Here is a 27,896-nt window from a genome sequence, read left to right as displayed (position 1 = left end):
GTGACGTGTTGCTGGGATGAGGCTCATAGAAATGCAAGTCCAGAAGAAGCCCATAGGAAGGAGGCAGCGAGGAGCAAGTGCCCTCTTCCTCCTCCAGACTCGCGGTCTCCTGCAGGCACCCCCTATTGCCAAAGCCTAACACAGAGTCAGCTGGCAAAGCAAAAACGTGGTTTGCAAAGTTCCACTTCTAGCATCACAAAAAAAGAGATAGAAGGGTGAGTTTGGTGCTGAAAGAAAACAGCATAATAAGTGGCACACGGCCTTAGGAGACAATGAGTGTATGCATAGGACAGAGCACACCCTGTCAATGAAGCCTCCTAGAGAACCTGCTGACATTTTGCAAGCACCTTATTTCTCTTCTCTTCTAAATAGGTTATTCATGATTTAGGGGAGAATGGAGAAAGCTCGTTCAAGGTACCTCTTTTACACATGACCCCAAAGCAACAGTGTCCAACTTTAAAGTGAGTCCATCTTTCTCTTACAAAATAAATTACATTGGCTAGTGACAATCATTTACCTAAATTTGTAGGAGTCATTATCACTTAGATTTGGAATCTGGGCATCATTTCAATAATTAAAGCATCAGAAGTCTGAATGATGATTTATAATTTCTTAGCTAGCTGAAGCAATCAGGATATTTCATAACTCTCTGTATCCAATTTGTATACCTAACAGGTTGTAATAATCATCCAAAAATACACGGATGACAGGTATTTTGACACTGTAAATATAAGAGATTTTTCCGTCTTGAATTAAGATCAAAACAAAATTTCTACACCCATACGATATTGTATAGGACTTTGCATACATAAATTTCATTAGTTCTTATAATTCGTAAATTGCCAAGAAACATTTAATTTGGGAAAATATTACAATATATCAAAATTAAGCATAAAGCAATTAATTATTTCTGCCATATCCATGTCTATCAAATTGTTAGTTTGGTAATATTTAGAGAGAGCAATCCTGTTCCCTGAAGGGAGAACTAAAAATGTAACTCTTTAAAATAAGTATTTGTTTCTATCCTGCTTAAAACAAACAGCTTTCCAATGAAGCAATTCTAATCTTATTACACAGGCTTGATCTTGATACCTACATTTTGAAAGGCCTCATTATATTAACAAAGATTAATGGAGTTAGAAATGGATTTCACAGAGATTAAGTAGCTCTCTATAATTTTATCAGCTGACAGTTTTTTTTTTTAATGTTTTCCCGTGGTAGTATTGAGGGAAAAAAACAACATTATGCATGTATACATGTCAAGATAGAGGATTAATAATATTTAAAGTACTCCTTACCTGTTGACATCCCAGATTTTACTAGTTGTATCCAGTGAGGAAGAAGCCACAAAATCACCACAGGAGTGCCACGTGCAGGACCACACTGCATGGTTGTGCCCTTCAAAGGTCAAAATGCAGTTGCCTTTGGTCAGGTCCCATAATTTAACCGTAGTGTCACCACTTGAAGTAGCCAACTTGTTGCCACTATTTGCAAGAACATGAAAAGGTAATTTGTTAAAAAAAATCACTTATAGTTAATTTATTTTTAGGGATGGTGCATTCTGTGAGTAATTTGTGTGTTTGTGTATCTGAGTTATTTTTACTTTTAATGCCATCTCTAACTGCCTGAATCTTATTTGAATCTATACAATTAGATACTTGTACTGTTTAGTAATTCAAGTTGATGAAAGACACTGCTGTTGCATACTTTCTAGATTGATTTTTCCATATTCTTCCAGGTTAATTCACTGAATCAGTATTTTTTTAGCATGAGTTGGGGTCAGGGCTATGTGATAAGCTCTGGGGATGATATGACCTCAGAATGATGAAAATTTAGATGTAGGCTAAGACAATTTCAAAAACATAATAAAATACAGAAAAGTAGGTCAGCATTCTTATGTTTGGATTAATTAAATGGTTCAGGAGTGCAGTTTGGATAATGAAGAAAGAAGTGAGTCAGGAATGAAGGGCTTTTGAGCTAGATCTCAAGAGATGAAAGATTTCGAAGTGCCGGGTAGTTGAGGATGAGTCATTAGATTTTCCAGTTAGGTCGTTAGTAGATGTTTAAAAAAGCAGTGGCTTTCACGAGGTGGACACAAAAGTTAGTTTAAGAAATGAGTGGGGATCAATGACATGAGCAACAATACCTGGTTTTTTTAGGTAAGACATCGACTACAAGAAAATTTCAATTTCATTATCTTCTCCACTTCCTTCTGCATTGCATGCGCCTTCTATGTGTTATTACTAACTTTTTTCTCATTGAATATAACGAACTGCTTATTTCCCACCTTTCCCTGTGTTTCTGATGGAGAATTATTTCTCCTTCCTCCAATTCTACAGCATTAGGCATTATGGTTGACCAACTGAAGTGCTCATTAGATGCTTCCAGGATGAATAAATATATGAATGAGTGAATGAAGTTATGCTATAAATGAAGAAGAAAAGGTGGCCCGTATTTCTAAGAGAGAGAATGACAGGATCAAGACAAGTCTTTTGCTTGCTTTTTTTTTTTTTTTGCTTATTTTTATGCTGAGAAGATTAAATATTTATGTGCAGAGGAGAAACAACCGCTGGAGAGGGAGAGATTAAAGGTGCTGCAGGCAAGGTGGATCATAGAGGGAAGAAGTCTCATTAAAGCTACAAAAAGGCATCTATTTTATTTTTCAAATTGCCGAGTTGAAAAATTACTCTATGACGGGTGGTCCCTCTCCGATAGATATTACAAGCTGTCCTTTGCTTTGTAGCTGTTGTTTATTTGCATATATGTTTGCCATTGAATATTTTACTTTTTAATATTACAGACTGAATAATACATTTTTCTAAAAATATCTGAACACAAAAATAAAAAATAATTTAATCATGCTTCTTTCTCAAATCTTCCTTTCTGATGGGCTAGCATACGTTTTGCTCCAGGAGAATAATTACTAGGGTATATTTCTGCCCGTAGCTGAAAAATCCTTTCAGATAAGTTCTATATGCTTCTCTCTTGCTTTAAACTATGTGACAAGAGAAGCAAAATTCACAATAGGAGTAATTACAACTGGAATGAAACAGTTGTAATTATCTTTATAAGTGCCATAAACTAATATTTTGTCAGCAATAAACATAAACAATATTTTTCATAAGTTTTTAGTATATTGATATCGTTGTTTATGTGTATGAAATGAAACAAATCCAAACTATGTAGAATATGAATTTATGAATTTCTTTGAAATGTTTTCGCTTTTCAAAAGGCGTGAACTGAAATATGGAAAACGGTAAACCTTTGCCTCACAAGAAAATAAAGACATCTCAGAGGGCTGAGAGAGAGCAAGAGAGAAAGAATGGTGAACTAAAATTCAAAAGGTGCTCTAAGTCATGCAAAAGTCAAGGTTTCCCTCTGCTCCACACAAAGAGGAGGAGCCAAAACCCTCAAAAAGGGCAAAAGTGGATCTAGATTGTTAGCATATAGATTAAATCATTCTAATTTAGGCCCTCAGCATTTTATAGAAAAAAACTCAACCAAATATAAGCTTACAAAAAAAAAAATTACCAAACACACAATGGGAAATAAAAAGCTATGACTGAAGGTGAGGTGATAAAATTAGCAAAGGCTTACACTCTGAAGGGCTATAGTTGTGGTAATTACAATGCACAGAATATAACTATGAATTAAATGTATAAAGAAATAACAGATGACATAAATTATCAAGCAACAAAAGATTATAAAATGAATCAGCAGATCTGAAACAAAATAGAACATTTAGAAATAAAAAAAATCTAATTATTGAAATTAAGAAATCAGTGGATGAGTTAAATAGCAGATTAGACACAGCAAAAGACACAGTAAATGCATTGGAAGATAACCTGAAAAAAACATTACCTTTCCTAGAGTATAAATAGACCAGGAAATGAAAACTGTATATTTCTTAGGTGGCTTGGGCTGCTGTATCTAAATAACATAGATTGGGTGTCGTAAACAATAGAAATTTATTTTTCACAGTTCTAGAGGCTGGAAAGTCCAAGATCAAGGTGTTAGCCAATTTGGTTCCTAGTAAGGGCTCTTCCTGGTTTTGTGGATAGCTGTCTTCTTGCTGTGTCCTCACATGGCAGAGAGAGAGGAAGCTCTGATGTCTCTTTCTCTTCTTATAAGGGCATTAATCTCATCACAGGACTCTACTCTTATGAGCTCAACTAAACCCAATTATCTCCTAAAAGTCCCACCTCCTTATACCATCTCATTGGCATTGTGGCTTCAACATATGAATTTAGGGGGGACACAGACATTCAGTCCATAACAGTATATAAGTTGAGAAATAGGGACGGTGGAATAAAAATATACATTTTTCTAATAAAAATATCAGAAGAGAATGATATAAAAATATGCATGCAACATTCAAAGAATTAAAAGTTGAGAATTTACAGAAACTAGAAAATTTAAGATTTAGAATGACAGATTCAGGAAGAAAAATATATACCAAGCAAAGTAAACAGTGCAAACAAAGAGAAATCTTTACTTAGATAAATTTCAGTCAACTACAGAGCACCATAGGCAACAACAATATTAATTAGAAGAATAAGGAGAAGAGGAAAAAAATAGAGGGAAAGGTTTTTTTTATTTACATAGTGCTTAATATGTGATAGAAACTCTGCTAAGCACATTGTACATATTCAATCCTCACAACCCTCCTATAGGACACCATTAGTATGTCCAAAACACTTGAACATCTCAGACCTAGTAAGTGGAAGATCTGGAATTTCTTCAAAGAGCTAACAGAAAATAATGTTACTCTAAAATTAACAAAATCTCTCTCAAAACTTAGGCAAATAAAAATGTCTTCAGCTAAACAAAGCAGTCTTCCCCTACAGGAACTACTAAGAATGTATTTCAGGGGAAAAAACAAAAAATCCTAGAAGGAAGATTTGAAATGAAGGAATGGTGATCAAAGAATTTGGTAAAGACGGCAGTATATCCAAATATTTGAGTACATAAATAGTGCTTGAAAAAATAAAAATTAAGAAAACAACAACAATCATACTGACAATAATGTTCCTGTGTTGTTTGGAAGGAAAGGTAATGCATTGATAAATTTTAGACTTTATTAAGTTTGCATAGTAAAATGTCAAGGGTAACCACTATAAGAACAGAAATAAAGTAGATACCTTCTAGACCACTACAAGAAAGAAGAAACAGGTAAGAAAAGCTAACAATTATAAACCTTTATCCAAAATAAAGCAATAAAGGAGGGGAAAAAATACTAGAATAAGTGGTAAAAATAGAAAATGAACAAATTAAAGACAGTAAAAAGAAATTCTAACATAATAAAACCAATAAATACAAATGGACTAAACTGGAAGTTAAAAAGCAAAGATTTGTCAGTTTGGCTGAAAAGTAACAAATTCAGCTACACATTGTTTACATGAGGCACAGTAAACTCCTATGGACATACAAGGTTGAAAGTAAAAACAAATGAAGAAAACACACCTAACCAAAAGGAAATGAAAATAAAGATGAAGTGGGTTACAATTGTCCCTCAGATGTCCAAAATCAGCAGGATACCAAAATCAGCAGTTGGTCAAGTCTCTTATATAAAATGGCGGGGTAGTTACATATAATTTACGCACATACTTTAGATCATCTCTAGATTACTTACAATACCTAACACAATGTAAATACTATGTAAATAGTTGTTATACTCTCTTGTTTAAGGAATAGTGACAAGAAAAAATGTCTGTACATATTCAGTACAGGCTCAACTATTTTAGGTCTTTCCAACAGTGTTTTTTGTTGTTGTTTTGTTTTGTTTATAATCTTTTTTTTTTTGGCTGAGGAAGATTCCCCCTGAGCTAACATCTGCTGCCAATCTTCCTCTATTTTGTATGTGAGTGGCCGCCACAGCATGGCCACTGACAGATAAGTGGTGCAGGTCCGTGCGTGGGAACTGAACCCAGGCCGCCGAAGCAAAGTGCACCAAACTTAACCGCTAGGCCACCGGAGCTGGCCCCCAACCATGGTTTTTTGAATCTGAGGATGCTGAACCCACTGATACCAAGGGCTGATTGTGTTAATATCAAACAGAAAAGACCTTAGGGCAAAAATGTGTTATTAGGGATAAAGAGAGTCCCTACATATGGGGGCCGGCCCGGTGGCGCAAGCGGTTAAGTGCGCGCGCTCCGCTGCGGCGGCCCGGGCTTCGCTGGTTCGGATCCCGGGCGCGCACCGACGCACTGCTTGGTAAGCCATGCTGTGGCGGCGTCCCATATAAAGTGGAGGAAGATAGGCACCGATGCTAGCCCAGGGCCGTCTTCCTCAGCAAAAAAAAAAAAAAAAGAGGAGGATTGGCAGATGTTAGCTCAGGGCTGATCTCCTCACAAAAAAAAAAAAAAAAAGAGTCCCTACATAATGATAAAATACTTCATTCTTAGAAAGGTTTAAAAACTAAATTATATAACAATACTAAATGCATCTTAACTAATAAAAAGTAACAATGTTAGAACCATAGAAACAAAAATAATGAATGTATTGTCAAAATGAAAGATTTGCACACCTGTCTCAATTTTGTTTCTAATTCAAAATATAAATAAAGATATACAATATTTAAGAAATAAAAATTACAAATCTTAATGGCCATATATAAAATCCTTCACCAAATAATTAGTGACTACACATTCTTCTCAAGCACATTTATAAAAATAGCTAATATAGTAAGCCATAAAGCAAGTCTCAACAAATTTAATGTAATTGTTACCATATTTTCTCATCATAATTCAATTGTTATAAATGAATAATAAAATTATATATTTTTAAAACCTATATATGTGTGAATTTTAAAACAAAGTTTAAATAACTTACATATCAAAGAAGAAATAATAATGAATGTTTGAAAATAATGAGAACTGAATAAAAACACAACATATCAAAACTACGAAGTGAAATCAAAATAGTATTTCAAAGGCAACTTAAATTTCTTACCTTCTTACAATGAAAAGAAGACAGCCTCAAAATTGTTCTGCTAAGCATGAGACTTTCAGTTTAGAAAAAATATACGATAAACAAATACAATGGAAGATAAAGACCAAAGTGGTTCTTTGAAAAATCTAATAAAATAAATCTCTGCTGAGGCTGAACAAGAAGCAAAGAAAAACGTCCCTGAAGATTACAATCTATTAAGCAAGATACTAAAGAGATTTTACACAAGTATAAAGTAGTGTCATTCTTTTCATTAGTGTTTTTTTTGTTGTTGTTTTGGGAATTATATTTATTTTTCATAAAAAGTGTTATTTATATTAACATCAACTTTTTGCAACTTATGAATGTCCACAAATAAATCATATCAAATTGGTTTGGGTCAAGCCAATTTATACTTGGCAAACAATAAGCCATAAGTATCAATTATTTTTAGAAATACTTTACACTTCCTATAATTGCTTTATTCCACATTTTGCATGTTCTCTACGCAAATTATTGACTTTTTTCAGACTTTAGCACATAACTGCAGAAATATGAGAGTTTGTTACTGTTGAAAATGACTTTAGTTTTGAGAATTAAGTACATTACAGATTCCAGATTGGTGCTAATTGGTTGTTTTTAAAGTAATGTGCTAAAATGTTTCATGAGAAGAGGCAGAAAGAAAGACTCAATGCCTCTCAGAGCAGGAAGTGGAAAGTGTTGAAACAAGGAGATGTGGTTGGCTTCTAATCCTGGCTCTGCTGGACAACCCACATGACCTTGGATAGGCCATTTAACATTTACATTTAACATCTCTGAAATTCATTGTCTTTATTTGGAAATATGGATGATCCGTTCTGCTCAATATAAAGTGTTGTTTTGAAGATCAAATAAGAGAATTCTTACAAGAGCCCATTTTAAATTCTGGGTACTATTCAAACTTGAGATTATTTTTAAAAGGATTATCTTGTTATCTCTAGTTCAGTTTTTATATGGAATTGCTTATCCACATTTCCATAAAAAGTGGAATGGAATCCAATTACTGCCATTATATTATAGTCTCATCTACTTGTGTCTATCTAATCAACCAGACTATCTGAATTTGTAAAAGTACTATCACTCGTGATGTTCTCAGTTACCATAGAGTATGTATTACTTTATGTAGCAGAATGACATACAACCAAAATCTAATTAAATTAAAATATTTTCTTGCACTGTTTTTGTGTACATAAAAGATGCAGTTCTGATTTCACTGACCTCATAAAATGATTATATTAGAAAAGCTTACATTTGGAATTTAGATTACTTGAAAAATATTAAGACACATTTACAGTACATTTAGTGTGCCCAGTTTGTCAGAGTCCCCCAAACTTTAAGTCAAGTTTTTGTGAGACAAAATGGCTGAGAATGCTTTCATACAAGTTACTCTAAACCCTTAACCTTTGATACAGAGCTGCTGGCTGCATTAGGGCTGGGGGTGAGGGCATTGTGGCGGAGTAGAGTAAGGTAAGTACAAGCCCACACAGAGAAGGGTCTGGGTGGGTTTTCTGAAGTAAACAGTGCTCACATGCAGGTGTTCTTCCTTTCACTCCCAAATGATACAAGCTTCTTTTATGTAGAAATCTGGAACCAACCAAAAGCCGCAAACAAAGTCAACTGAGAAGACAGCACTACGTGCGGATGTGACAGACTCTAGCAAAAGCAGAGAGCAGCATTGTGAGCTCAGGAAAGAAGGGCTGCTGCCTGAGTAGCTCAGAGAATTCAGAGAGTGTGTGATTACAGAGCAAGACTGAATTCAAGAAAGAAGTACAGGAGAGAAACACAGAAAATGGAAATAAATGTTAATTACAGCCAGCAAAGCCCTAGGAACATTTGTAATAATTTATCATTGAGTTTCTCGTAGAAGGGCAGGGCAGGGAGAGTTCAAAAGGAGAATATGTGCAGCACAGCACAGAGGAGGATGACCTCCACACTGTGGGCTTCCCTGCCTGGCTAGACAACTACTGCCCTTCCTTGGATGAGTGCATTGCTTGGGGCTCCAGGGTCACCTCTGTCAGTTGCTTGAGAATCTTCAGTTGGATTTGCAGCTCAGCCTTTCACCTTTCACACAGGAATGGCAAGACACTGGCAGGTGGACCAGACTCAACCTTCAAATGTGTTTGATTTTGACCCACAGGGTGTTCTATTGCTGGCTTCCTTTTTAATTGGAGGATCTCACAAATGACTAACATGAACAAAATCATCGGGAGCTGAGTAGCGCCTTCCCTTTTCACAGGACACGTACTTTCCACATCAACACAGTTCCCACCGTTCCCACTGTTTCACACCTTACATGCCTCTCTCATTCACACTACCTGCTGGTCAGCGATTTTCAACCACTGGTGTACCATCAACTTTGTAGACATAGAGACATAGGACACACTCATACGGTTGGACTATCTATAATGTTTAAATTTGCTTCTAGATTGCATCCAAGGAGACCTGATGATGAGGATGAGGAACGTTTTGTACCTAGATCTGTGGTGTAGTAAATTCTAAGGTGCCTGCACAGTGTAGAGTAGAAATGACGGAGAATTAGGTGACCCATACTTCCTTATCATTGCACTTGTTAAACTACTTAAACTACACAAGCGAAAGGACCACATCTGTTTTGTTCATTGTTGACTCCCCTGTGCCTGATATATGGTATTTATAGGACATGCTATTTATTGGGGGAATGCATGAATGATATATGTAATAAGGGAGGAAAGATTTCAATTGGAAATGGATCTGTGTTAATAGATTGGCATAACCTATATAGTTTAGGGTTGAACATATATGAACAAGTTTATATAGAACAAGACATCTTAGTACAGTGGAAAGAAAAAGAATTATAAAACTACTAACATGTTACTAATTCCTTTTATTCTGTTTTACCCTTCATATTTATCTTATTTTTTAGGTTGTAGATGCAGAAGAATAGAAATGGGTAGGTTATTTTATGAAACTTTATGTGGAGATGTTGAATAATGGTGTTGTCCTGGAAATAAGATAAAGTCCCCAGAATGCATTCAAACTTTAAAGTATTCATTTAAACCTTTGAGATTACTTTATTACTTAGTTATTAATTATTTTATTATTTAGTTAATAACTATTTTATTATTAAATTTTCTTATTGCACTCAACATACTTCTGAGTATCTCTAGTATGTACGTACATGACATTAAAATTGGATATTCTTGAACAACGATCTTCGGTAACTATAATATTTTGATATATATTCATAGTTACAAAAACATGGTTCTCATCCTTTTTTTATTAAGTTTCTATGCATACCTTAGGCTTTTGTGTGGAAAAAAATTATTTTCAGGATATTAAATCTAAATTTTTTCAGCTATCTCAAGACCTCTACATTTCAAGATTCCTTTTTGATCCAATATTCTAGGCAGAGCACAATTTGCAAGAACAGGCCCTGAGAAGGACATGACTTGCTCAAGGGGCTGAAAGATCAGTATGGCAGGGGGGCCGGAGGTAGAATGGAGGGTGGAGGTGGAGGTGTAGAAGGGGAGACCTAAGAAGTAGGAAGGGCCAGACCACTCAGAACATTGTTGGCCGTAGCGAGGAACTTGGAATTTAGCCTAAGTGCTGGGAGACTTCAAGGCACAGGAGATTCATTCATTTCACAGTTGGTTACAATACTCTAGACACTGTGCTAGACAGCTCAATCCAGCATCCCCCCCGTGTTTCTCAAACACAACAAGTATGCTCCCCTCAGGACATCTGCACACACTTCCTCTGGCACTAGGATGCTATTTCCTCCAGTTATTCCTGTGGCTTGCTCCACGACTTCAGTTAAGACCTTTTCCTCAACTTCACATTATCATGGAGGGCATCTCTGCTAGTTCCACTTAAAATACTGCATCACCCCGACTTCTTGCCTCTCCTTGTTGACTTTCATTGTATTATTTTTCTCTACAGCACTTATCACCTTCTATTAAACTATACATCCCTTTTTTATTCATCATCTCTCTCCCTGACAGAATGTAACATATATGAGGGCAGGAACTTTTTTTATTCACTGCTATATCCCCAATGTCTAGCATTGTACTTAGCATGTGGGGACTCTCAATAAATAGCTATTGAATCAATGAATGAAACACAATTATGAATATGATGTAGTCTCTAAACTACTGTTTCTAGTAGATAGCTCAAACATTACTTCTTCAGGGTTTATAAATACAAACAAAAAAAAACTGTATGCAAATGGATCCTATGTCCCATTTTACCCCTGGACATCTTATTTAGATATTCATTTTCTTAAAGAAGCTTTATTTCATGACATAATAAATTATTTCCTTCTGAATTTTGCCTGAGTTATTATACATATAAAAGTTCAGGCTGTGTTGGAGGATATTATCATATAGCCTCAGGAACATAGCACATCTTCCATCTACCTCATATCTTTTCTGGAAAGATGCAGGACACAAAAAAATTCAGTGAATAAATAACTAGCTCCCATAAACTAAGTTGCAGAAATAATATACCTTCTGTTCCTAGTGAAAAGTCAAGTTCATTGAATCTTTGGATCATCACAGTAGGGAATTTAGTAGAGTCATGTACTAACCAAATTCCAAGCCTTAGGTCTGAATCATACCAGTAGCCTCCTAGCCGGTCTTCCTGCTTCTGATCTTGTCCCTCTACAATCTATTTTCAGTACAGAAGCTTTAAAGATCCTGTCCATGCTGCTCTTCTGCTCAAAACTCTCCGATGGTTTCTCTTCTGCCAGAGTAAGAGCTAAAATCCTAACCACAAAAACAAGGCACTCCATGATCCACCCACCACCACCTAGCTACCACTCTGATTTTCTCCTCCTACTCTTCTCCTCACTCCCACCTCTAGCTACACAAGGCCTTTGCACTCGCTGTTCTTTCTTTCTGGAATGTTCTTTCCCAGAAAACCAATGACTGGTTTCCTCCCTTTCCTCAGGCCTTTACAGAAAGACCTCAAGGAGCCCTACCTAGATTGCAATCTCACCTCTGACGCTAGGCTCCTTTGCTGCATTGTTTTTTTCCGCAGCGCTTACCACTTACTATGTGTTTTGCCGATTTCTCTTATTTTCTGCTCTTAAGCTCTCACAGTTTTGTGGGGTTCTGCTTTACCTAGTTCTTTACTCTTTGGTATAGACACAGATAATGAATGCCTTTAAGTTAGATTCGACACCCTGCTTGAGTCCCGTTTTACAGAGACAAATGATTTACTAATAGCCTCAATGCCACCATCTTGCAGAATTTAAAATGACCATCTCTCCGGGTCTAGAATGTGAAGACCCACTATTGCCCCTGCTTCTCATAAAGTTCCAGGGGCTGCATCATTTTCATTCAGACCAGGACTCAAGCCTCCTTCTCATAGTCCAAAGGCAAGAGCTCTCCATTTCTACACCTCGTGTCTATTTCTGGCCCTGTGTTCATATGGCTTTTAAGACAGAGAAGCCACTCTTTATTGAGAATGATTTTTTTGCCATGTACACCAGAACTTTTCTACATTCAAACTTGGCCCTGCACACCACTGAGTCTGCTTACACACTGAGGCAATTTCTATACCACAACATCTTCTCTAGTGCTTGGATTCCCAACCAAGTCTATGCTATAATTAGATTATTGTGTTTTTTAAGCTCATTAATTTATTCAATTCCTCTTGGGTATCCACTATTTACCAGTTATACAAAGGATATGAAGGATATAAAGTACACATACTCCTCAAATTCTTTACATTCATTCTTTGGATTAAATTATGAGAGTCAGATGGTTGTAAATTCAGAAATAATTTTTTCTACCTCTCCTTCACCACCATAGATTTTCTTTTACTGAATTCCCTGCGACATTGTTCCATTGCCCTATAATAAGGGAATTTATAAAGTACAACACTATGAAAATCTGTATTACTTAAAGGTTGTTATCAAGGCTGTTGCTCTATAGTTTATATATTATACAGAGTATCATATACTCTTAACATGGACCCCATGGTGAAATGCCATTCAGGTCTTACTAGAGAGAATAGTTGCTGAACAGCTTGAGGTGATCTCTTATTAACAATGAAAACCACATAGCTGACTAGGTCTACTTCTTTTTGTTCACTGCTAGAATACTTAGGCCCAATGTTCAAGCCTCCCTTTAGCAATTAAAAAAATAACATTATGCGAGGACAGCCTGATGGCATAGTGGTTAAGATCATGCGCTCCACTTCAGTGGCCCAGGGTTTGCAGGTTCAGATCTCGGGCATGGACCTATGCACTGCTTATCAAGCCACACTATGGTGGTATCCCATATAAAGTAGAGGAAGATGGGCACGGATATTAGCCCAGGGCCAATGTTCCTCAGCAAAAAAGAGGAGGAGTGGCAACAGATGTTAGCTCAGGGCTAATCTTCCTCAAAAAAATAATAATAATAATAATAACATTATGCTACAGCTTTTATTAATTAATGAATGCCCATATAGCCAACCTTTAACACAAAGGATTTAAGGTAGATTATATGCATTTTATGTATTAACTTGACTCCTGGCTTCATCGTATTTTACCTGTTCTAAGTTATCCTTCACATTAATTGTCTCTCAAAGAACTTATCTTCCTATATTGGCAAGTTCTCTAAATTCTTTTGGAAAATAAATGATATAAAATATAATTTGAAATTCACAAAATGTACTATGTCCTGTGGATACAAAGAAGATTGAAATAAAATAGGCCCTCAAAGACCTCATGGTCTAATAGGTTACACAAATATATAATCAACTGATTATAATATTTTAATAAGTGTTTTAATAGGTGACATACAGGATAGAGTGACAGGACAGAGAAGGGTGTAATCAATTTTCTAGGCTTGGAGGGTGGTCATGAAGACTTTAAAAAGGTGAGCACATCTGAACAAACTCTACATGTGTAAGCAGGTGTTCACAACGTGGAAATAGGAAAGGAAAAAGGATGAGCACTTAGCATGTGGAAATTTTGGCATATTCAGAGATTTTTAAGTATTTTGCGTTCAAGAAGAGAATAATGGAAAAATTAGTCGTAATAGATAAACTATAGTCAAATAATAAAAAGCCTTTCCTACAGTCCCAAGTTTTAATCTGCAGGCTATCAGGAGAGATTAAAGAGTTTTAAGGGCAGTTGGTAAGGTAATCAGATATTAATTTTCGGAAGATAACTCTGGGAGCATGACGAACACCAGGTTTGTTGAAGGGAAAACAGAAAAAACATTAGAGAATTGACAGGGATATCTGTTATAGCCTTGCACTTAATTATTGAATTTAGTTATTTTGAGAGCTATACTTTTTATAATCAAAGTCATTCCCAGATTTTGGTAAATGATTCTCAAGGCAAAGTCTCAGCCTAACACTTGTCTTTTCTACTTTGCTAAAGGATTTTTCCAAGTCTAAATTGCGGTGAATGGGGACACGCCATTTTTCCAGTGGAAAGCCCCTCTGTAATGCTGCTCCTTCTCCACCTTCTTTTGACCTCTTATGGGAGTTAGTAAAAATTCTGAATTGCAGAATTTTCCAATGTACACTCTTCTGACTCTCAGGAGTACGTGGTAACCAAAACACGTGGGTGTGTGTCTTAGCAGGATTGATTTGACAATATTCAAGGTCAACAGAGGCAGTGTACATATTTCATCACCTGAAGCCTCTGACTAAATATAGAATGGAATGCTTTTTTAGCAGCTTCTGCTTTGGCATCAAGAGTTGTTGCACATAGCCGCAATAAAACAAGAAGTGTAGTGAAGAGCATTGCTTCTCGCAGACTTGTGCAAGTTCTAAGTGAAACTGGGACAATATTTTCCAAATAACTATTCCCCACATCCAGTCTGGAAAGGATATTTAGAAAAAGATTTTCTTTGTATGTTTGGGAAGGAATGTTCAGTCTTGGGCTCAGATTTTTTTCACGATCCACATCTGCCAAAGCCACACTGTCTAAAAGCCTTACGATGGATATGAGCAGGATATCAATATGGTTCCAGAAGCAACAGTGCCTCTGTTTCTGCTACAAAACAAGATGTTTTCCATAATTGGCAATATTATAATGACAATTAGGATACATTCAATACTGGCTTGGTGAAAGTATATCAGAGAATTCTAGAATCTCAATGCTGAAAGAGCCCTTAAATCCATCTAATCTAATCACATATCTCTCATTTTAATTATCTCTACCGATAAGCTAGGACTTCATTGCCCAGCCTCTGTTTAATACTTCTAGTAACAGGAAACCCAATTTATTTGGGTTTGAGTAGCTCTGTTAGAAAGTCTTCCTTTGATTAAACTTATTTTCTTCTATATAAAACTTTCTCTCTTTAAAGTTAGTTATAATTATTGGCATCATTCAGAATTCAAATAATCCCTCTTTCACTCAACAGTTTTCAGAGTAGAGGGGGAAAGACATCATGTCCTACAGATGACACGCCATTCATCTCCTTTCTTTATCACCCAAATATTCTCCTCCATGCTACGTCCACTGTAGAGGTGCATGGAAATCTAAGAAGCTGTACATCCACTCTACCTCGACTCATAACTGGTCTGTTTCTATTGAACAGGGTGTATGTTTCGATTACTCTGATTCATTCTTGTGTCCTATCTCTTCAAATCTTGATCATACATATTTCCATACATTAAAATATGAGATTCACTCTGCTTAATTTGTATTCCTTGAGGCATTAGATACTCTTTCTTACCCTTTCACTAATTATTTCTCATTTTTAATTTTTGAATTATTATTTTCCTTTCCATGACAGACTAATTTTTTCTAATGACCAGCCCCCACATTCAGGTTGAAGTTTTCTCGATAAGTTCAGTTTGTTGCAGGACAAACAAAGCTATTTCTAATATTCTGAGCTATGTTGAATTTTTACCTGGGAACCCAACTGAGCATTTCAGTTTATGAAGCCACTTTTCAGAAATCCGAAGTTCATTAATTTAAATCATGTTTAAAGCCAGCTGTTTACCTCACCTGTCCCTCTATTCCTACAAGTGTAGATAAAAGAAAGAAGTAATGGTAACAACACATGTATTCCCAAGTCCTCCAATTTCCTGTCAAAGATTTCATAATCGCCAAAAAGTTTTGCTGGTCTTTCTGGAGGTGTCCTCTGTTCCACCATAAAATCAGTGGATTGGATAGGGGGACAATAGATATGATTTCAGCAGATTCTCCAACACATTTCTAAGAAACTCTAGAAAAACAGCACAGATTTCACCTGAATTTGCCAAGTCTTCATAGATCAGATACCCTTTACCCGGACTGTACCATTCACCAAGGAATTAATAACCATCAGGGTAGGCATTTGTTTACTTTCTAACTGTATACATTCTCTACCTTAAGCTTTACAAGTGTAAGTAAATAAGGTCTTTTAGGTGTACTCAATAGCTCTTAATTGTTCTAGAAATAAGGTAAATTAGAGTATTAGCAGAAATTAGAACTCTTATGCTATCAGCACATCTTTGCCATTTACAAGCCTTATTGCTTGTAAAAACAAACTTAGACTCTCTGGAAGAAATTTCTAGAAAATAAAACAGTAGAACACTGAAAGCTTAAGGAAATGCATGCAGATGTAGAGATAAAAAGACAGGGAAATCTCATTTTTACAGATATAAAAACAAACAGCAAGGTCAGAGATATAAAACAATTGGGTGTGGAGAAAGCAATGAGGATGTTTGAAGTACTATTGTGCAAGATTCAAAGTAAAGACTGCAGAAACACAGTAGGCATAAGAAGCAGCGCTAGAACCAAATAGTACCTGATTATTACTATTGTGCACTTACTGAGGTGATATTGGTGTTCAAACTTGGCTACAGAGTACAGACAAATATACAGCAATGTTAATTTACTATTCATTACATCAAATTATGCATAACAGTATTTTTTTTAATTATTATTATTTTTTTTTTGTGTGAGGAAGATTCACCCCAAGCTAACATCCTTTGGCCATCTTCCTCTTTTTGCTTAAGGAAGATTAGCCCTGAGCTAACATCTGCGCCAGTCCTCCTCTATTTTGTATGTGAGACGCAGCCACAGCATGGCTGATGAGTGGAGTAGGTCTATGCCTGGGATCCAAACCCACAAACCTGGGCCTCTGAAGCAGAACACGTGGGACTTTAACCACAAAACCACAGGGCTGGCCCCCTAATTGTATTATTTTTGATCATCATCTTTTCTTTAAATATCAACTAAGGAATTCTAAACATATTTCATCTAGAGTAAAAGAATATGAATTTGAGTGACCTCTACTGGCACACTAGAATTGTGTCAGTTTAGAGTAAGATCATCACAGAATAGCTCTACCTACAGATCTGTCTACCTGGGTGATATGATTGGTGTCCTCAAATGTAACAATGACAAAATCACTTCGAAAACTGTAAAATATTACTTAAATATTTCACTCATCTTTGGCTAATAAGAGGATTGACACATTTGGGGACATACAGCATGCATGAAAATGACAAGCTTCTTCATTTTAGTTCCTACTCAAAGTTCCCATAAGTAGATTTTAAAATTTTATTTATATTGGCATTATTTGAGATTCTTAGCATGGCCCATTAAAATCATAAATAGGCAAAAGTAAAATTATGTTATTATGCTTTTTAATTTATATTTTTATGTATACAAAGTTATATTTAAAAAGATAAAAATTAAAATAGAAATAAAAATAACAACATCTAAAAATTAAAGATAATATATCAAAATTGAGAAATACTCTAAAGGAAACATAATTTAAAAATACACTGGACACCCCCCAAAAAATGAAATGCTAAGGTATAAATCTAAAAAATATGTATAAGATCTATCTGAGGAAAACTACATAATTCTGATAAATTAAAGCAAATAATAAATGGAGATCTATTTCATGTTCATAGATAGGATTATTCAATATTGTCAAGATGTCAGCTCTTCCCAACTTATCTGTAGATCCAATGCAATCCCAATCAATATCCCAGCAAACTATTTTGTAGATATTGACAAACTGATTCTAAAGTTTATGTGGAGAGGCAAAAGTCCCAGAATAGCCGACACAATATTGAAGAAGAACATAGTTGGAGGACTGCCACTACTCAACTTCAGGACTTACACTAAAGCTACAGTAATCAAGACAGTGTGGTATTGGTGAAAGAAGAAAAGATAGATCAATGGGCCAGAATAGACAGCCCAGAAATATGTCCCCATAAATATAGTCAACTGATCTTTGACAAAGGAGCAAGGGCAACACAATGGAGCAAGGATAATGCTGGAACAACTGGGCATCCACATACCAAAAATTGAATCTAGACACAGATCTTACATCTTTCACAAAAATGGACTCAAAAAGGATCATAGACCTAATGTAAAATATAAAACTATAAAATTCCTAGAAGACAACATAAGAGAAAACCTAGATGACCTTGCACATGGTGATGCCTTTACAAATATAACAACAAAGACATGATCCGTGAAAGAAATAATAGATAAGCTAGATTTCATTAAAATTAAAAACTTATGACCTGCAAAAGATAATGTCAAGAGAAGCCACAGACTGTGGAAAAATATTTGCAAAAGACACATCTAATAAAGGACTGTTATCCAAAGTATAGAAAGAACTCAAAACTCAATAATAAAAAAACATCTTGATCAAAAAATGGGCCAAAGACCTTAACAGACACCTCACCAAAGAAGATATACAGATGTCAAATAAGCATATGAAAAGATGCTCTATATGATATGTCATTAGGGAAATGCCAATTAGTACAACAGTGAGATACCACTACACACCTAATTAGAACAGTCAAAATCCAGAAAACTGGCAATACGATATCCTGGCAAGGATGTGGAGCAGCAGGAACTCTCATACATTACTGGTAGGAATGCAAAATGGTACAACCACTTTGCAAAACAGTTTAGTGGTTTCTTACAAAGCTAAACATACACTTACTACACAATCCAGCAGTGGCACACCTTGGTATTTACCCAAAGAACTTGCAAACTTATGTCCAGTCAAAAACCTGCACATGAGTGTTTATAGCTACTTTGTTCATAATTGCGGAAATGTGAAAGCAACCAAGATGTCCTTCAGTAGCGAATGGATAAATAAACATTGATGCATCCAGACAATAGAATGTTATTTAATCCTAAAAAGAAATGACTTTTCAAGCTGTGAAAAGACATGGAAGAAACTTAAATGCATATTTCTAAGTGAAAGAAGCCAGTCTGAAAGGCTACATACTATATGAGTCCAACTATATGACATTCTGGAAAAGGCGAAACTATTGAGATGATAAAAAGATCATTGGTGGCCAGGAGTTGGGGGGCAGAGAAAGATGAATAGAGAGAGCATGAAGGATGTTAGGGCAGTGAAAATACATGTATGATATTATAATGGTGGATATATGTCATTAAACTTTTGTCTAAACTCATAGAATGTACAACAACAAGAGTGAACCCTAAGGTAAATCTTGGATTTTTGGTGATTATGATTTGTCAATGTAGGTTAATCTTTGGTAAAAAAATGTATTATTCCCATAAGTGACGTTGATAATGAGGGAGGGTATGCATGTGTAGGGGTAGAGGGTATATCGGAAATCTCTGTGCCTCTTTCTCAATTTTGTTTAAACTTAAAACTGATGTTAAAAAAAAAAATAAAGTCTTAAAAAAATACACTGGAGGCCAGCCCTAGCGGCATAGTGGTTAAGTTGTGTGTGCTCCACTTCAGTGGCCCGGATTTTGTTCCCGGGCATGGACCTGCACTACTCTTCTATCAGTGGCCATGCTGTGGCAGTGGCTCAGATATAAAAAGAGGAAGATTGGCAGTGGATGTCAGCTCAGGGCAAACCTTCCTCAGCAGAAAAGAAAAATACACTGGAAAAGTAGAATAAGTGAATTGAATATTAATCAAATTGTAGGTGTGAGGGATGACTGTCTAAGCTCTACGTTCATGGAAAAAATCCCTCCATTTGCTCCAAAAATTACAAACTCCAAACTTCAATATACCAAAATTTAACTAATGAAAAAAAATAGACAAGTAAAACAAAATGTTACTAATATTTCATAAAAAGAGCAACTTATTTTTAATTATAAGTGGTTCATTCAAGTTGAAAATAATTCTACAAGAAAAATTAATAAATAGGCAATTAACAAATGAGAAAATACAATTCCTCTACACACAGAATAATGGTCAAGAAAATAATTGAAGAAATATAAATAGAAGTAAAATACATCTTTTCTGTCTACCAAAATAACAAATGAAAGTCGTTTTAAATTATTCTTATTCATGATTAAATCATTGTGTTTTTTGTGATGATATTGGAAGTTGGAAAGAGAACATCGGAAATACTTTGGTTCCATTACCTACTTTTGAGACTTCTCAGTTTTATAATAGACTGTTTACTAATAACTAATTGTGTTTTTTGTACCTCATACACATTTACTTACTTCTCAAATCCTGAACAATAATTCCTTGGTGCAAATAAATAATTGAAAGTCACTGAGAAATAACAATAAGATTACTGAAAGGAAAATATCACTTACTAACATGACCTTTCATATTTAACATGATAATTGTTCTATTGAAATTTCACATTTCTGTTTTAGGGTTTTCCCTCACACAACCTGTGGGTATTTAACAATACTACTCAAGGCATTAGCTTAGAAATTTTCTGAAAAGTGTCCCTTTCACTAAACTTGGCAATGTTTGTAAGGCTTGAAATTGCTCAAGTGGCTTGAAAGATGCCAATTTATGGCTGATATTTGTTTGCTGAAATTGAACTGAAATTACACAACTTTCATGAAGATAATTACAAAGCAAATTACTTAATGATCTTAATGTATTCCCATTACAATTATTCCATCTGCATATACTACCTATCACACTATAAAATTATTCCTCAATAATTTCATTTTTCAAGTAATATTATAGGGTATTTTTAATATTTTAGATATTTTAATATTTCAGAGGATATGAAACATTTTACAGCCATGTAATATTATATTGGGTATAAAGTTGAAATATTTCACAGATTAGAAGCTTCCCATAGAAAGATTTCTATGTCTATTTTTCTTAAACTTTCACATTTGGTAGAGTACTTTAAGTAGGTGTTGAATGTTAAAAAATAAAGATACATTTCATGAGACAACGGTTTGTTCTCAGCACTACTATTTTGCCTACGTTGAAAGATACTTAGTTGGGAAAAAATGTCTATTTTGCTGCTCAAGGAAATATCATAAGCATAAACCCAAGTTTTCCTTGATTGTTTAACATAATAACTACATGTCTGAATAATTCTTCTGAGGTTTTCTCAGAATGGTAAAATATGCAGAGTAGACAGTTTACATGGGAGTTTAGGTATCTTTTAGATGATACGTCCTATAATGAGAGAGTAGTTAAGTTGTTTTATACATAAAGTTAAAATGTTTTGTTTATTTTTAGAGGTAATTTTAATTCACATTTTGGATGCAAATGGTTTTTTATCTTTGCACAGTGCAATTTATTGACATTGTAATCACACTGCAAAGTTCAAGAATTGGAAACATTGCTTATGAAATTTATAATGTGAACACATTTAAGGTGGAGTCTTTTTTAAACCCCTTACAGTTCTTTATAAATATTTTATGGTGCTTTAAAATTAGTTAAAAATAAAAAGAACAAAGGTTATAGCAGAAATACAGTATATCATCATAGGTTATTCATATAAGTAGTATTTCAGTACTATGAAGTGGATTTGATTTTGTTCTGTACATTCAAGAATATATTAGCATTTTCCCCTTGTGGGAGTGAGGGAAGAAATATTTTCCTCCAAATCTGTTTTTATAATCTAGTCTAGTGAGCATCTCATTAGAATCATAGGCACGAATTGGCCCTACCCTCAACAACACTCTCCCTTGCCTAACTGTCAATCATGGCCTTCCTTTAAATATAATTTATTTCATTTTTAGATTGTATGGTTTATAGATTGTTCGAAGCTGTCTTAAAACATCTGCCTGAAATGAACTATTATTTCCCCTAATATAGAATTAAGAGCAAACCTTCTTTTTACATAACTTAGCAAAAAGTCCAATAACAATTAGTTATATATATGTATGTGTGTGTGTATATATATATATATACATACACATAAAAACATACTTATATATGCGTGTATTTATATATTTATTATCTAATTTATATTTATATGTAAATATATGTGAACTAATAACTGAGATTAAAACAATTATAAAATATATACCATGCATAATATATAATGTAAAACATGCATTAAATATTTGTTTATTTTTCTAAAGAACTAACAACTAAGATCAAGACAATCCTCTGTCCTGCCAGTCCGCAAAGAATAGCCTCAATGGAGTACAATTTCAGAATCAATTTGTAACCTAATTTATTTTTTTTTAGTGTGACAGTCACTTACATAACCCCGCTCAAAAGCATACAGAAATGGCCAGGCTGAGGACAGTTCTAATTAAGTATATGAAAGCTCTAACATATAACTGAGGGGCAAATCAATAATATACTAACAAATATAATTCTTAAAACAAAAGAAAAACATATTTTCATTAATATCTCACAATTAAATATATAGTAGCAGTACTAAAATTTAAATAACTGCACTGAAAACATCTAAGTACATGAAAAAGAATTAGTTTTAAAACAGTCTTCTCAACAGAAGCTTTGACAGAAAATGAAAGCATTGTTAAATAACTGCCATGGAAAAATAAAGAAGTCACAGATTATGCTGAGTTTCCCTAGGAGAAGAGGTTGTGAACAGATACACGATATGCTGGGACACGAAGAAGCACATGATCGTCTTCTTAAGGAAGTTTGCGTTTCACAGCTTAAAATGACCAGAGAAACTCCACATTTTATTCGGTTGTATTCGTGTTTCAGAGAAACACCCCTCAGGATAGGGCAAAGAGAACCTCTCTTCCAGCTTTGGTATCAATTAACCAGAAAACGTTACATAAGACAGAAAAGTGACTGCTTGAAAAGTTAAAAATTAAAAGATAATGGTTGATTGAAAGGTTAAAGATTTCAAGTTCAGGCTCATGCTGACTCGGACAGGCACAGTTGGAAGGGAAAGTATGTCAATACGAGAGCCTGACAGGCTGCTCGAGAGCCTTTCAATACAGCATCCCTAAGGGTCAGGGATTGGACGGGAAGACATTATGGTGGAGCATGGGTAGTTCAGGCAGAAAAGACGAATTTATTCTAACTAACTCACAGGACACGGATAAAAATAAAGCGTAATGACAATTTTTAGTACAAAACATAGCTGCTTGGCAAGCCACAATACTAGATCATCATATTCTCTCTTCCAAACTTAGAGTCTGAAATGGAAACCAATTTGTGGTTAGAATATTGTTTGGTGATCATGAAATTAGACAAAAAATGTTGAGTTGTTTAATACCTATGATGTGTAGATGCAATTATTGTTACTATATAAAGGTAGCCGTCACACATTATCTCCTCTAGAAGAAGCCTGCTGTACTGACAAAACCTTACTTTTGGCTACACTATTTCCATGAACACTTTTCTTCAGGTAACATAACACTTTCTCCAGACAAGCTACAATCCTCCTCCTTTTTTTTTACCCCAGAGCCCCCTCCAGTAGATAGTTGTATGTCATAGTTGCACATCCTTCTAGTTGCTGTATGTGGGATGCAGCCTCAGCATGGCCGGAGAAGTGGTGCGGATCGGAACCCAGGCCACCAGCAGCTGAAGCCGGCGCACTTAACCGCTAAGCCACGGAGCCGGCCCCCATTAATCACTTTCTACGCAAACCTTTCCCCAAGTTCCATCAGCAGTATAATAGGAGATGTCTCAAACTAATTGATTTCTTTAAGTTAAAAGCCCTAGTAAGTTTGGTCCAAAATGGCTTACAGAAGCATTTGTTTTAGTCCAATAGGTGGTGGTTGTTCTTTAACAAGATAATCCTGTTCATATATCAGATTTCATAAAAATTCTCAAATATAGGATTAACTGTAGTGAGAATTTTTGAAAACTTGAATGACATATGTGAATACTAAAATTTCCCAAAAGAAAAAGAAATTATTTATACGTGCCTTTAAATGAAGAGTGCCACTTTATGGCGGGTCCTTCAAAGTGCAGGGTTTCTTGGCAGATATCAATTCAATTCACAAATATTAAAGAATATATTTACTATGCTAGCCATCTTGCTTGCCGTCAAAGGTCCAATATAAATAAGATACCAATTATCCTTTCTCTCAAGAGTGTCACAATATAGTGAAGAAACTAACAATCTACCAAGTAACTGAAGCCTGTCACTTAGGAATATTGGCTCCCATTTGGAAATTTCCAGGTTCTTAGCCCATGAGAACAGTAATATATGCAATTTATTTCTAAAGCAATACAAATTCCCTGTAGAAAGTTTAGAACTACAGATAAGGAAATAAAAGTCTATGCAAAGCATCCACCATCTTTGAATCCTCAAGATAAGTAAACACTGCTTTAGTTGTATTTTTCCTGAATTATTTTCCTGAGAGATCTGAAGACAGCTAAAATATACAAAATGAAAAAGCATATGCTCAAAAACATTTAATTTCTTCTTTAACAAAAATTATGTATTCTTATTATAAAAGGAAATTAAAAATAAAACAAAACAGAAAATACACAGAACAAGTGAAAAAAGATAAATTATAATTTAATAATATACACAAAACATCCACCATTGAGGAATATCTGTAGTCAATATTTCTCAAAATTCATTTTAGACTTCTCTCTTTACATGTCTGCTGCTAGAAATAGAGATAGAACAAAAACAGAATTTTCTTAAAATAAGAATCATGCTCTACACCTTAATACAAGATTTTGCTAAAAATCACTATTACCTGAATTCACCCAAAGAAAAAAGAAATTAAACTGCAGGAATTTTTGAACTTCAAGTACATTTTTCTTCCACTCTAGTTTATGAAAAGTGTGAGTAGTTAATATTTTTTTTAAAGTTAAATATTTTATCCCCTAATATTATGTGTTGAAGACACATCACCTCTGTGCTGTTCTTCACAGAAATCATCTATCTATTTTCACAGAAAACATCAGACAAGCACAATTTGAGGGTCATTCTACAAAGTACATAACCAGCACTCTACCAAAATATCAAGATCATGAAAGACAAGGAAAGATAGAAGAACTGTCATAGACTGGAGGTGAAAGGTAAATTACAACTAAACGCAACAATGGATCCTGGATTGAATTTTAGAACAGAAAAAGACATCAGTGGAAAAACTGGAGAAATTTGATTAAGTCTATAGCTTAGTTAAGACTATTGAGTCAATTTCTTTGTTCTGTTACTTGTGCCATGGCTATACAAGGTTTTAACATTTGTTAGGGTAAGCTAGATGAAGATTATAAGGGAGCTCTCTGTACTATATTTACAATTCTTCTGTAGGTGTAAAATTATATCAAAATTTGAAAGTTTTTAAGGGGCCGGTCCAGTGGCACAGTGGTTAAGTTCACGCACTCAGCTTTGGCGGCCCAGGGTTTACGGGTTTGGATCCCGGGCATGGACCTACGCACTGCTTATCAAGCCATGCTGTGGTGGCATCCCATATAAAAGAGAGGAAGATGGGCACAGGTGTTAGCTCAAGGCTAATCTTCCTCACTGAAAAAAAATAGAGTTTTTAAAAATATCAAAAATATTACTTTTCACTTTTAGACTATTTCTGCCAACTCTCAGCTCTGAGCTCATAGAAATTAGAATTGTTAAACTTCTACTCTTCACCAGATTTTGGTAGTTGTAATATCTCTTTCCAAGTTTTAGAATACATGCTAATATATTGAGCACAGTTCTAATTTTAAATGGATTCAATCATCTTTACTAGTTCTTTATTCACTGCTTCTTTTTCTTGTGTTGTTTTTTGATTCCTCTTTTGGCTGGATAAATTTCATTGCCAAGTATTTTCTTTTTTCAAGAAGGGCTTACAAGTCCTCTGACCTCAAGTTCTATTGTGTTTAAGAAGATCTATTTGCTGCTGTAATAGTCTTGCTTGTTTTCTCTCAGAAGTTCGTTGGCACTGCTCCAGCATTTCCTGGCATCCAGTATTATGTTAGCCCTTGGTCACTGCACCTCCATTCATCATTTATTGGGTAGATATTAGTCTCATGTTTTTGCTGCTGACGCTGCCATGGTTGTTATTTGTTTGTTTTATTCAACAAGGCCAGGCTCATGGATTCTATGTTCTCTGAGTTCTTTAATATTTGGGAGCAATTTACAATGTTTGAGTAGACATAATGTGCAAGGATAATAGTTTTTTCTCCCTCAACACTTTGTAGATATTGCTATGTTATTTTCCGACATTGATGGTTTCTGTGGAAGAGTCTGAAATCAGACTGATTTTTTTCTTTGCAGGCAATTTCTTTTTCTACTTCTTTGTTTGAGGATTTCTTTATTTATCTTTGAAGTTCAATAATTAACAAAGATGTATCTTGGTATCAGTATATCCTAGAATAATTTACCATGTTGTTGTATAGATTTAGATCTTCCTTCATTTCAAGGAAATATTTTTTACATCTATGAATACACTTTCTGTTTTATATCAATGACACCAATTATTCTTATACTGGGACATTTGTTTATGTCCTCCACATATGTTACCTTTTCCCAAATGTTTCAATTATTTTTCCATTTCCTCTGCAGTTACAGTGATTATTGCAAGCTTTCTTGGAATGTATATCACTTTTATATCATCTCTCCCTTGAAAGATTAAAATTTATCTTTAGTTCTATATATTTGTTTTCTTATAAATATTTTGCTTTTATACTGTGGAAGTGAATTCTCCTTAACTCCTTCACCTACTTATCTGAGATCTGCTTGTCTTCCCCTCCAATCTAGAGTCTAAAAGCCAAGGATTTTATATTTTTCACTTTTATGCCACGAAAATCTGTGTGTGTGTGTGTGTGTGTGCATGCGCACGTGTAGGGGGAGCAGCTTACCTGGATCGTTTGAATTTTTGTTTGAGGGGGTAGAGAACTGAGATGTCCTGAGAACTACTATTTTTTCCGATTTTTAAAAATGTTGCTTATAAGTATTCACTTTCTTTAATCTAGAGTATTGTTTTCCCCTAAGGATAGCATGCCTTGGACCTTTCTTACAATTCACGTGGTCCCATGAAGGATGAGAGGGTCTCTAGTTTGTTCCTCTCACACTTAAAGAAAATCTGTGAGGGCAGAAAGTTACTTCTACTCTGAAGGCTTTTTCTTTATTTTTCTCTAGATGCCTAGATTCTCCGTTAAATATACGTATCCCCAAATTGTGGATTGTTGCTGAGAAGTCTTAACACATTCTGATTCACCTTTCGGAGCAATGTAGGTAGGATTGAGGCGAGCACTGGAGATTTAAAATGTTGGAACAGAATCTCTTTTTTTCTTTACCTAGTCTTTTTTAAAGTTTATGTCAGGGAGTTACATGCATTTCATTTTTTAATGGCAGCTGATTGTGTTGCCATGTATTACTGTTTTTGTTTATTTTTAACCAGCAAAAGGAGGGAAATATTATTTGATCCATCTTAATCTACAATATCCTTGAATTGCTCTCCAAAGTCTTCTTTTTCCTAAATCATATCAATTAGTTCTTATACTATGTTAATACTATGTTAACACCAAGCTGATCAAAAGTATGCATTTACAGTCATGAATTATCAATTAATATTTACGTAAGGGAAATTATTAATTGTTAATATATACAGTTTCTACATTTGTTTGCCATTTGGTTTTTCAAACCTCTGAAACATGGAAATGATAGAGGAAAACTAATATGTTCCTTTATAGTAAATTGTAAAACATGATAGAACCATAGCTAAAACAGTAGTATTTAATGGAAATTGAACAGAAGAAGAAATCACTGAAGACTGGACCCATCACAGAATGCTTCCTAGAAGGCACGAGGCATGCATGGACCTCAAAATGGGGAAGGCTCTAGATGGACAAATGAAAAGGTCTCCAAAGACCCTATTGGGCATCCAAAGTGAGTGG

At 34.9% G+C, this 27,896-nt stretch overlaps 1 protein-coding gene across 4 annotated transcripts in view; it reads right to left on the bottom strand.

Annotated features, from left to right (window-relative positions):
• Nucleotides 1–27,896, bottom strand: part of LOC131398997 (sperm-associated antigen 16 protein-like) — a 598,225-nt gene that overhangs the window by 422,438 nt on the left and 147,891 nt on the right. For all 4 annotated transcript variants that reach the window (XM_058532945.1, XM_058532944.1, XM_058532947.1 and 1 more), the window contains exon 3: nucleotides 1,299–1,484. In XM_058532945.1, coding sequence (XP_058388928.1) covers nucleotides 1,299–1,484 — 186 coding nt within the window. The remainder of the gene's footprint in view (nucleotides 1–1,298; nucleotides 1,485–27,896) is intronic.

The sequence above is a fragment of the Diceros bicornis genome, chromosome 37, assembly GCF_020826845.1.
Source record: "Diceros bicornis minor isolate mBicDic1 chromosome 37, mDicBic1.mat.cur, whole genome shotgun sequence".
NCBI classification, from domain to species: domain Eukaryota; kingdom Metazoa; phylum Chordata; class Mammalia; order Perissodactyla; family Rhinocerotidae; genus Diceros; species Diceros bicornis.
This window is presented reverse-complemented; position numbering and strand designations above follow the sequence as displayed.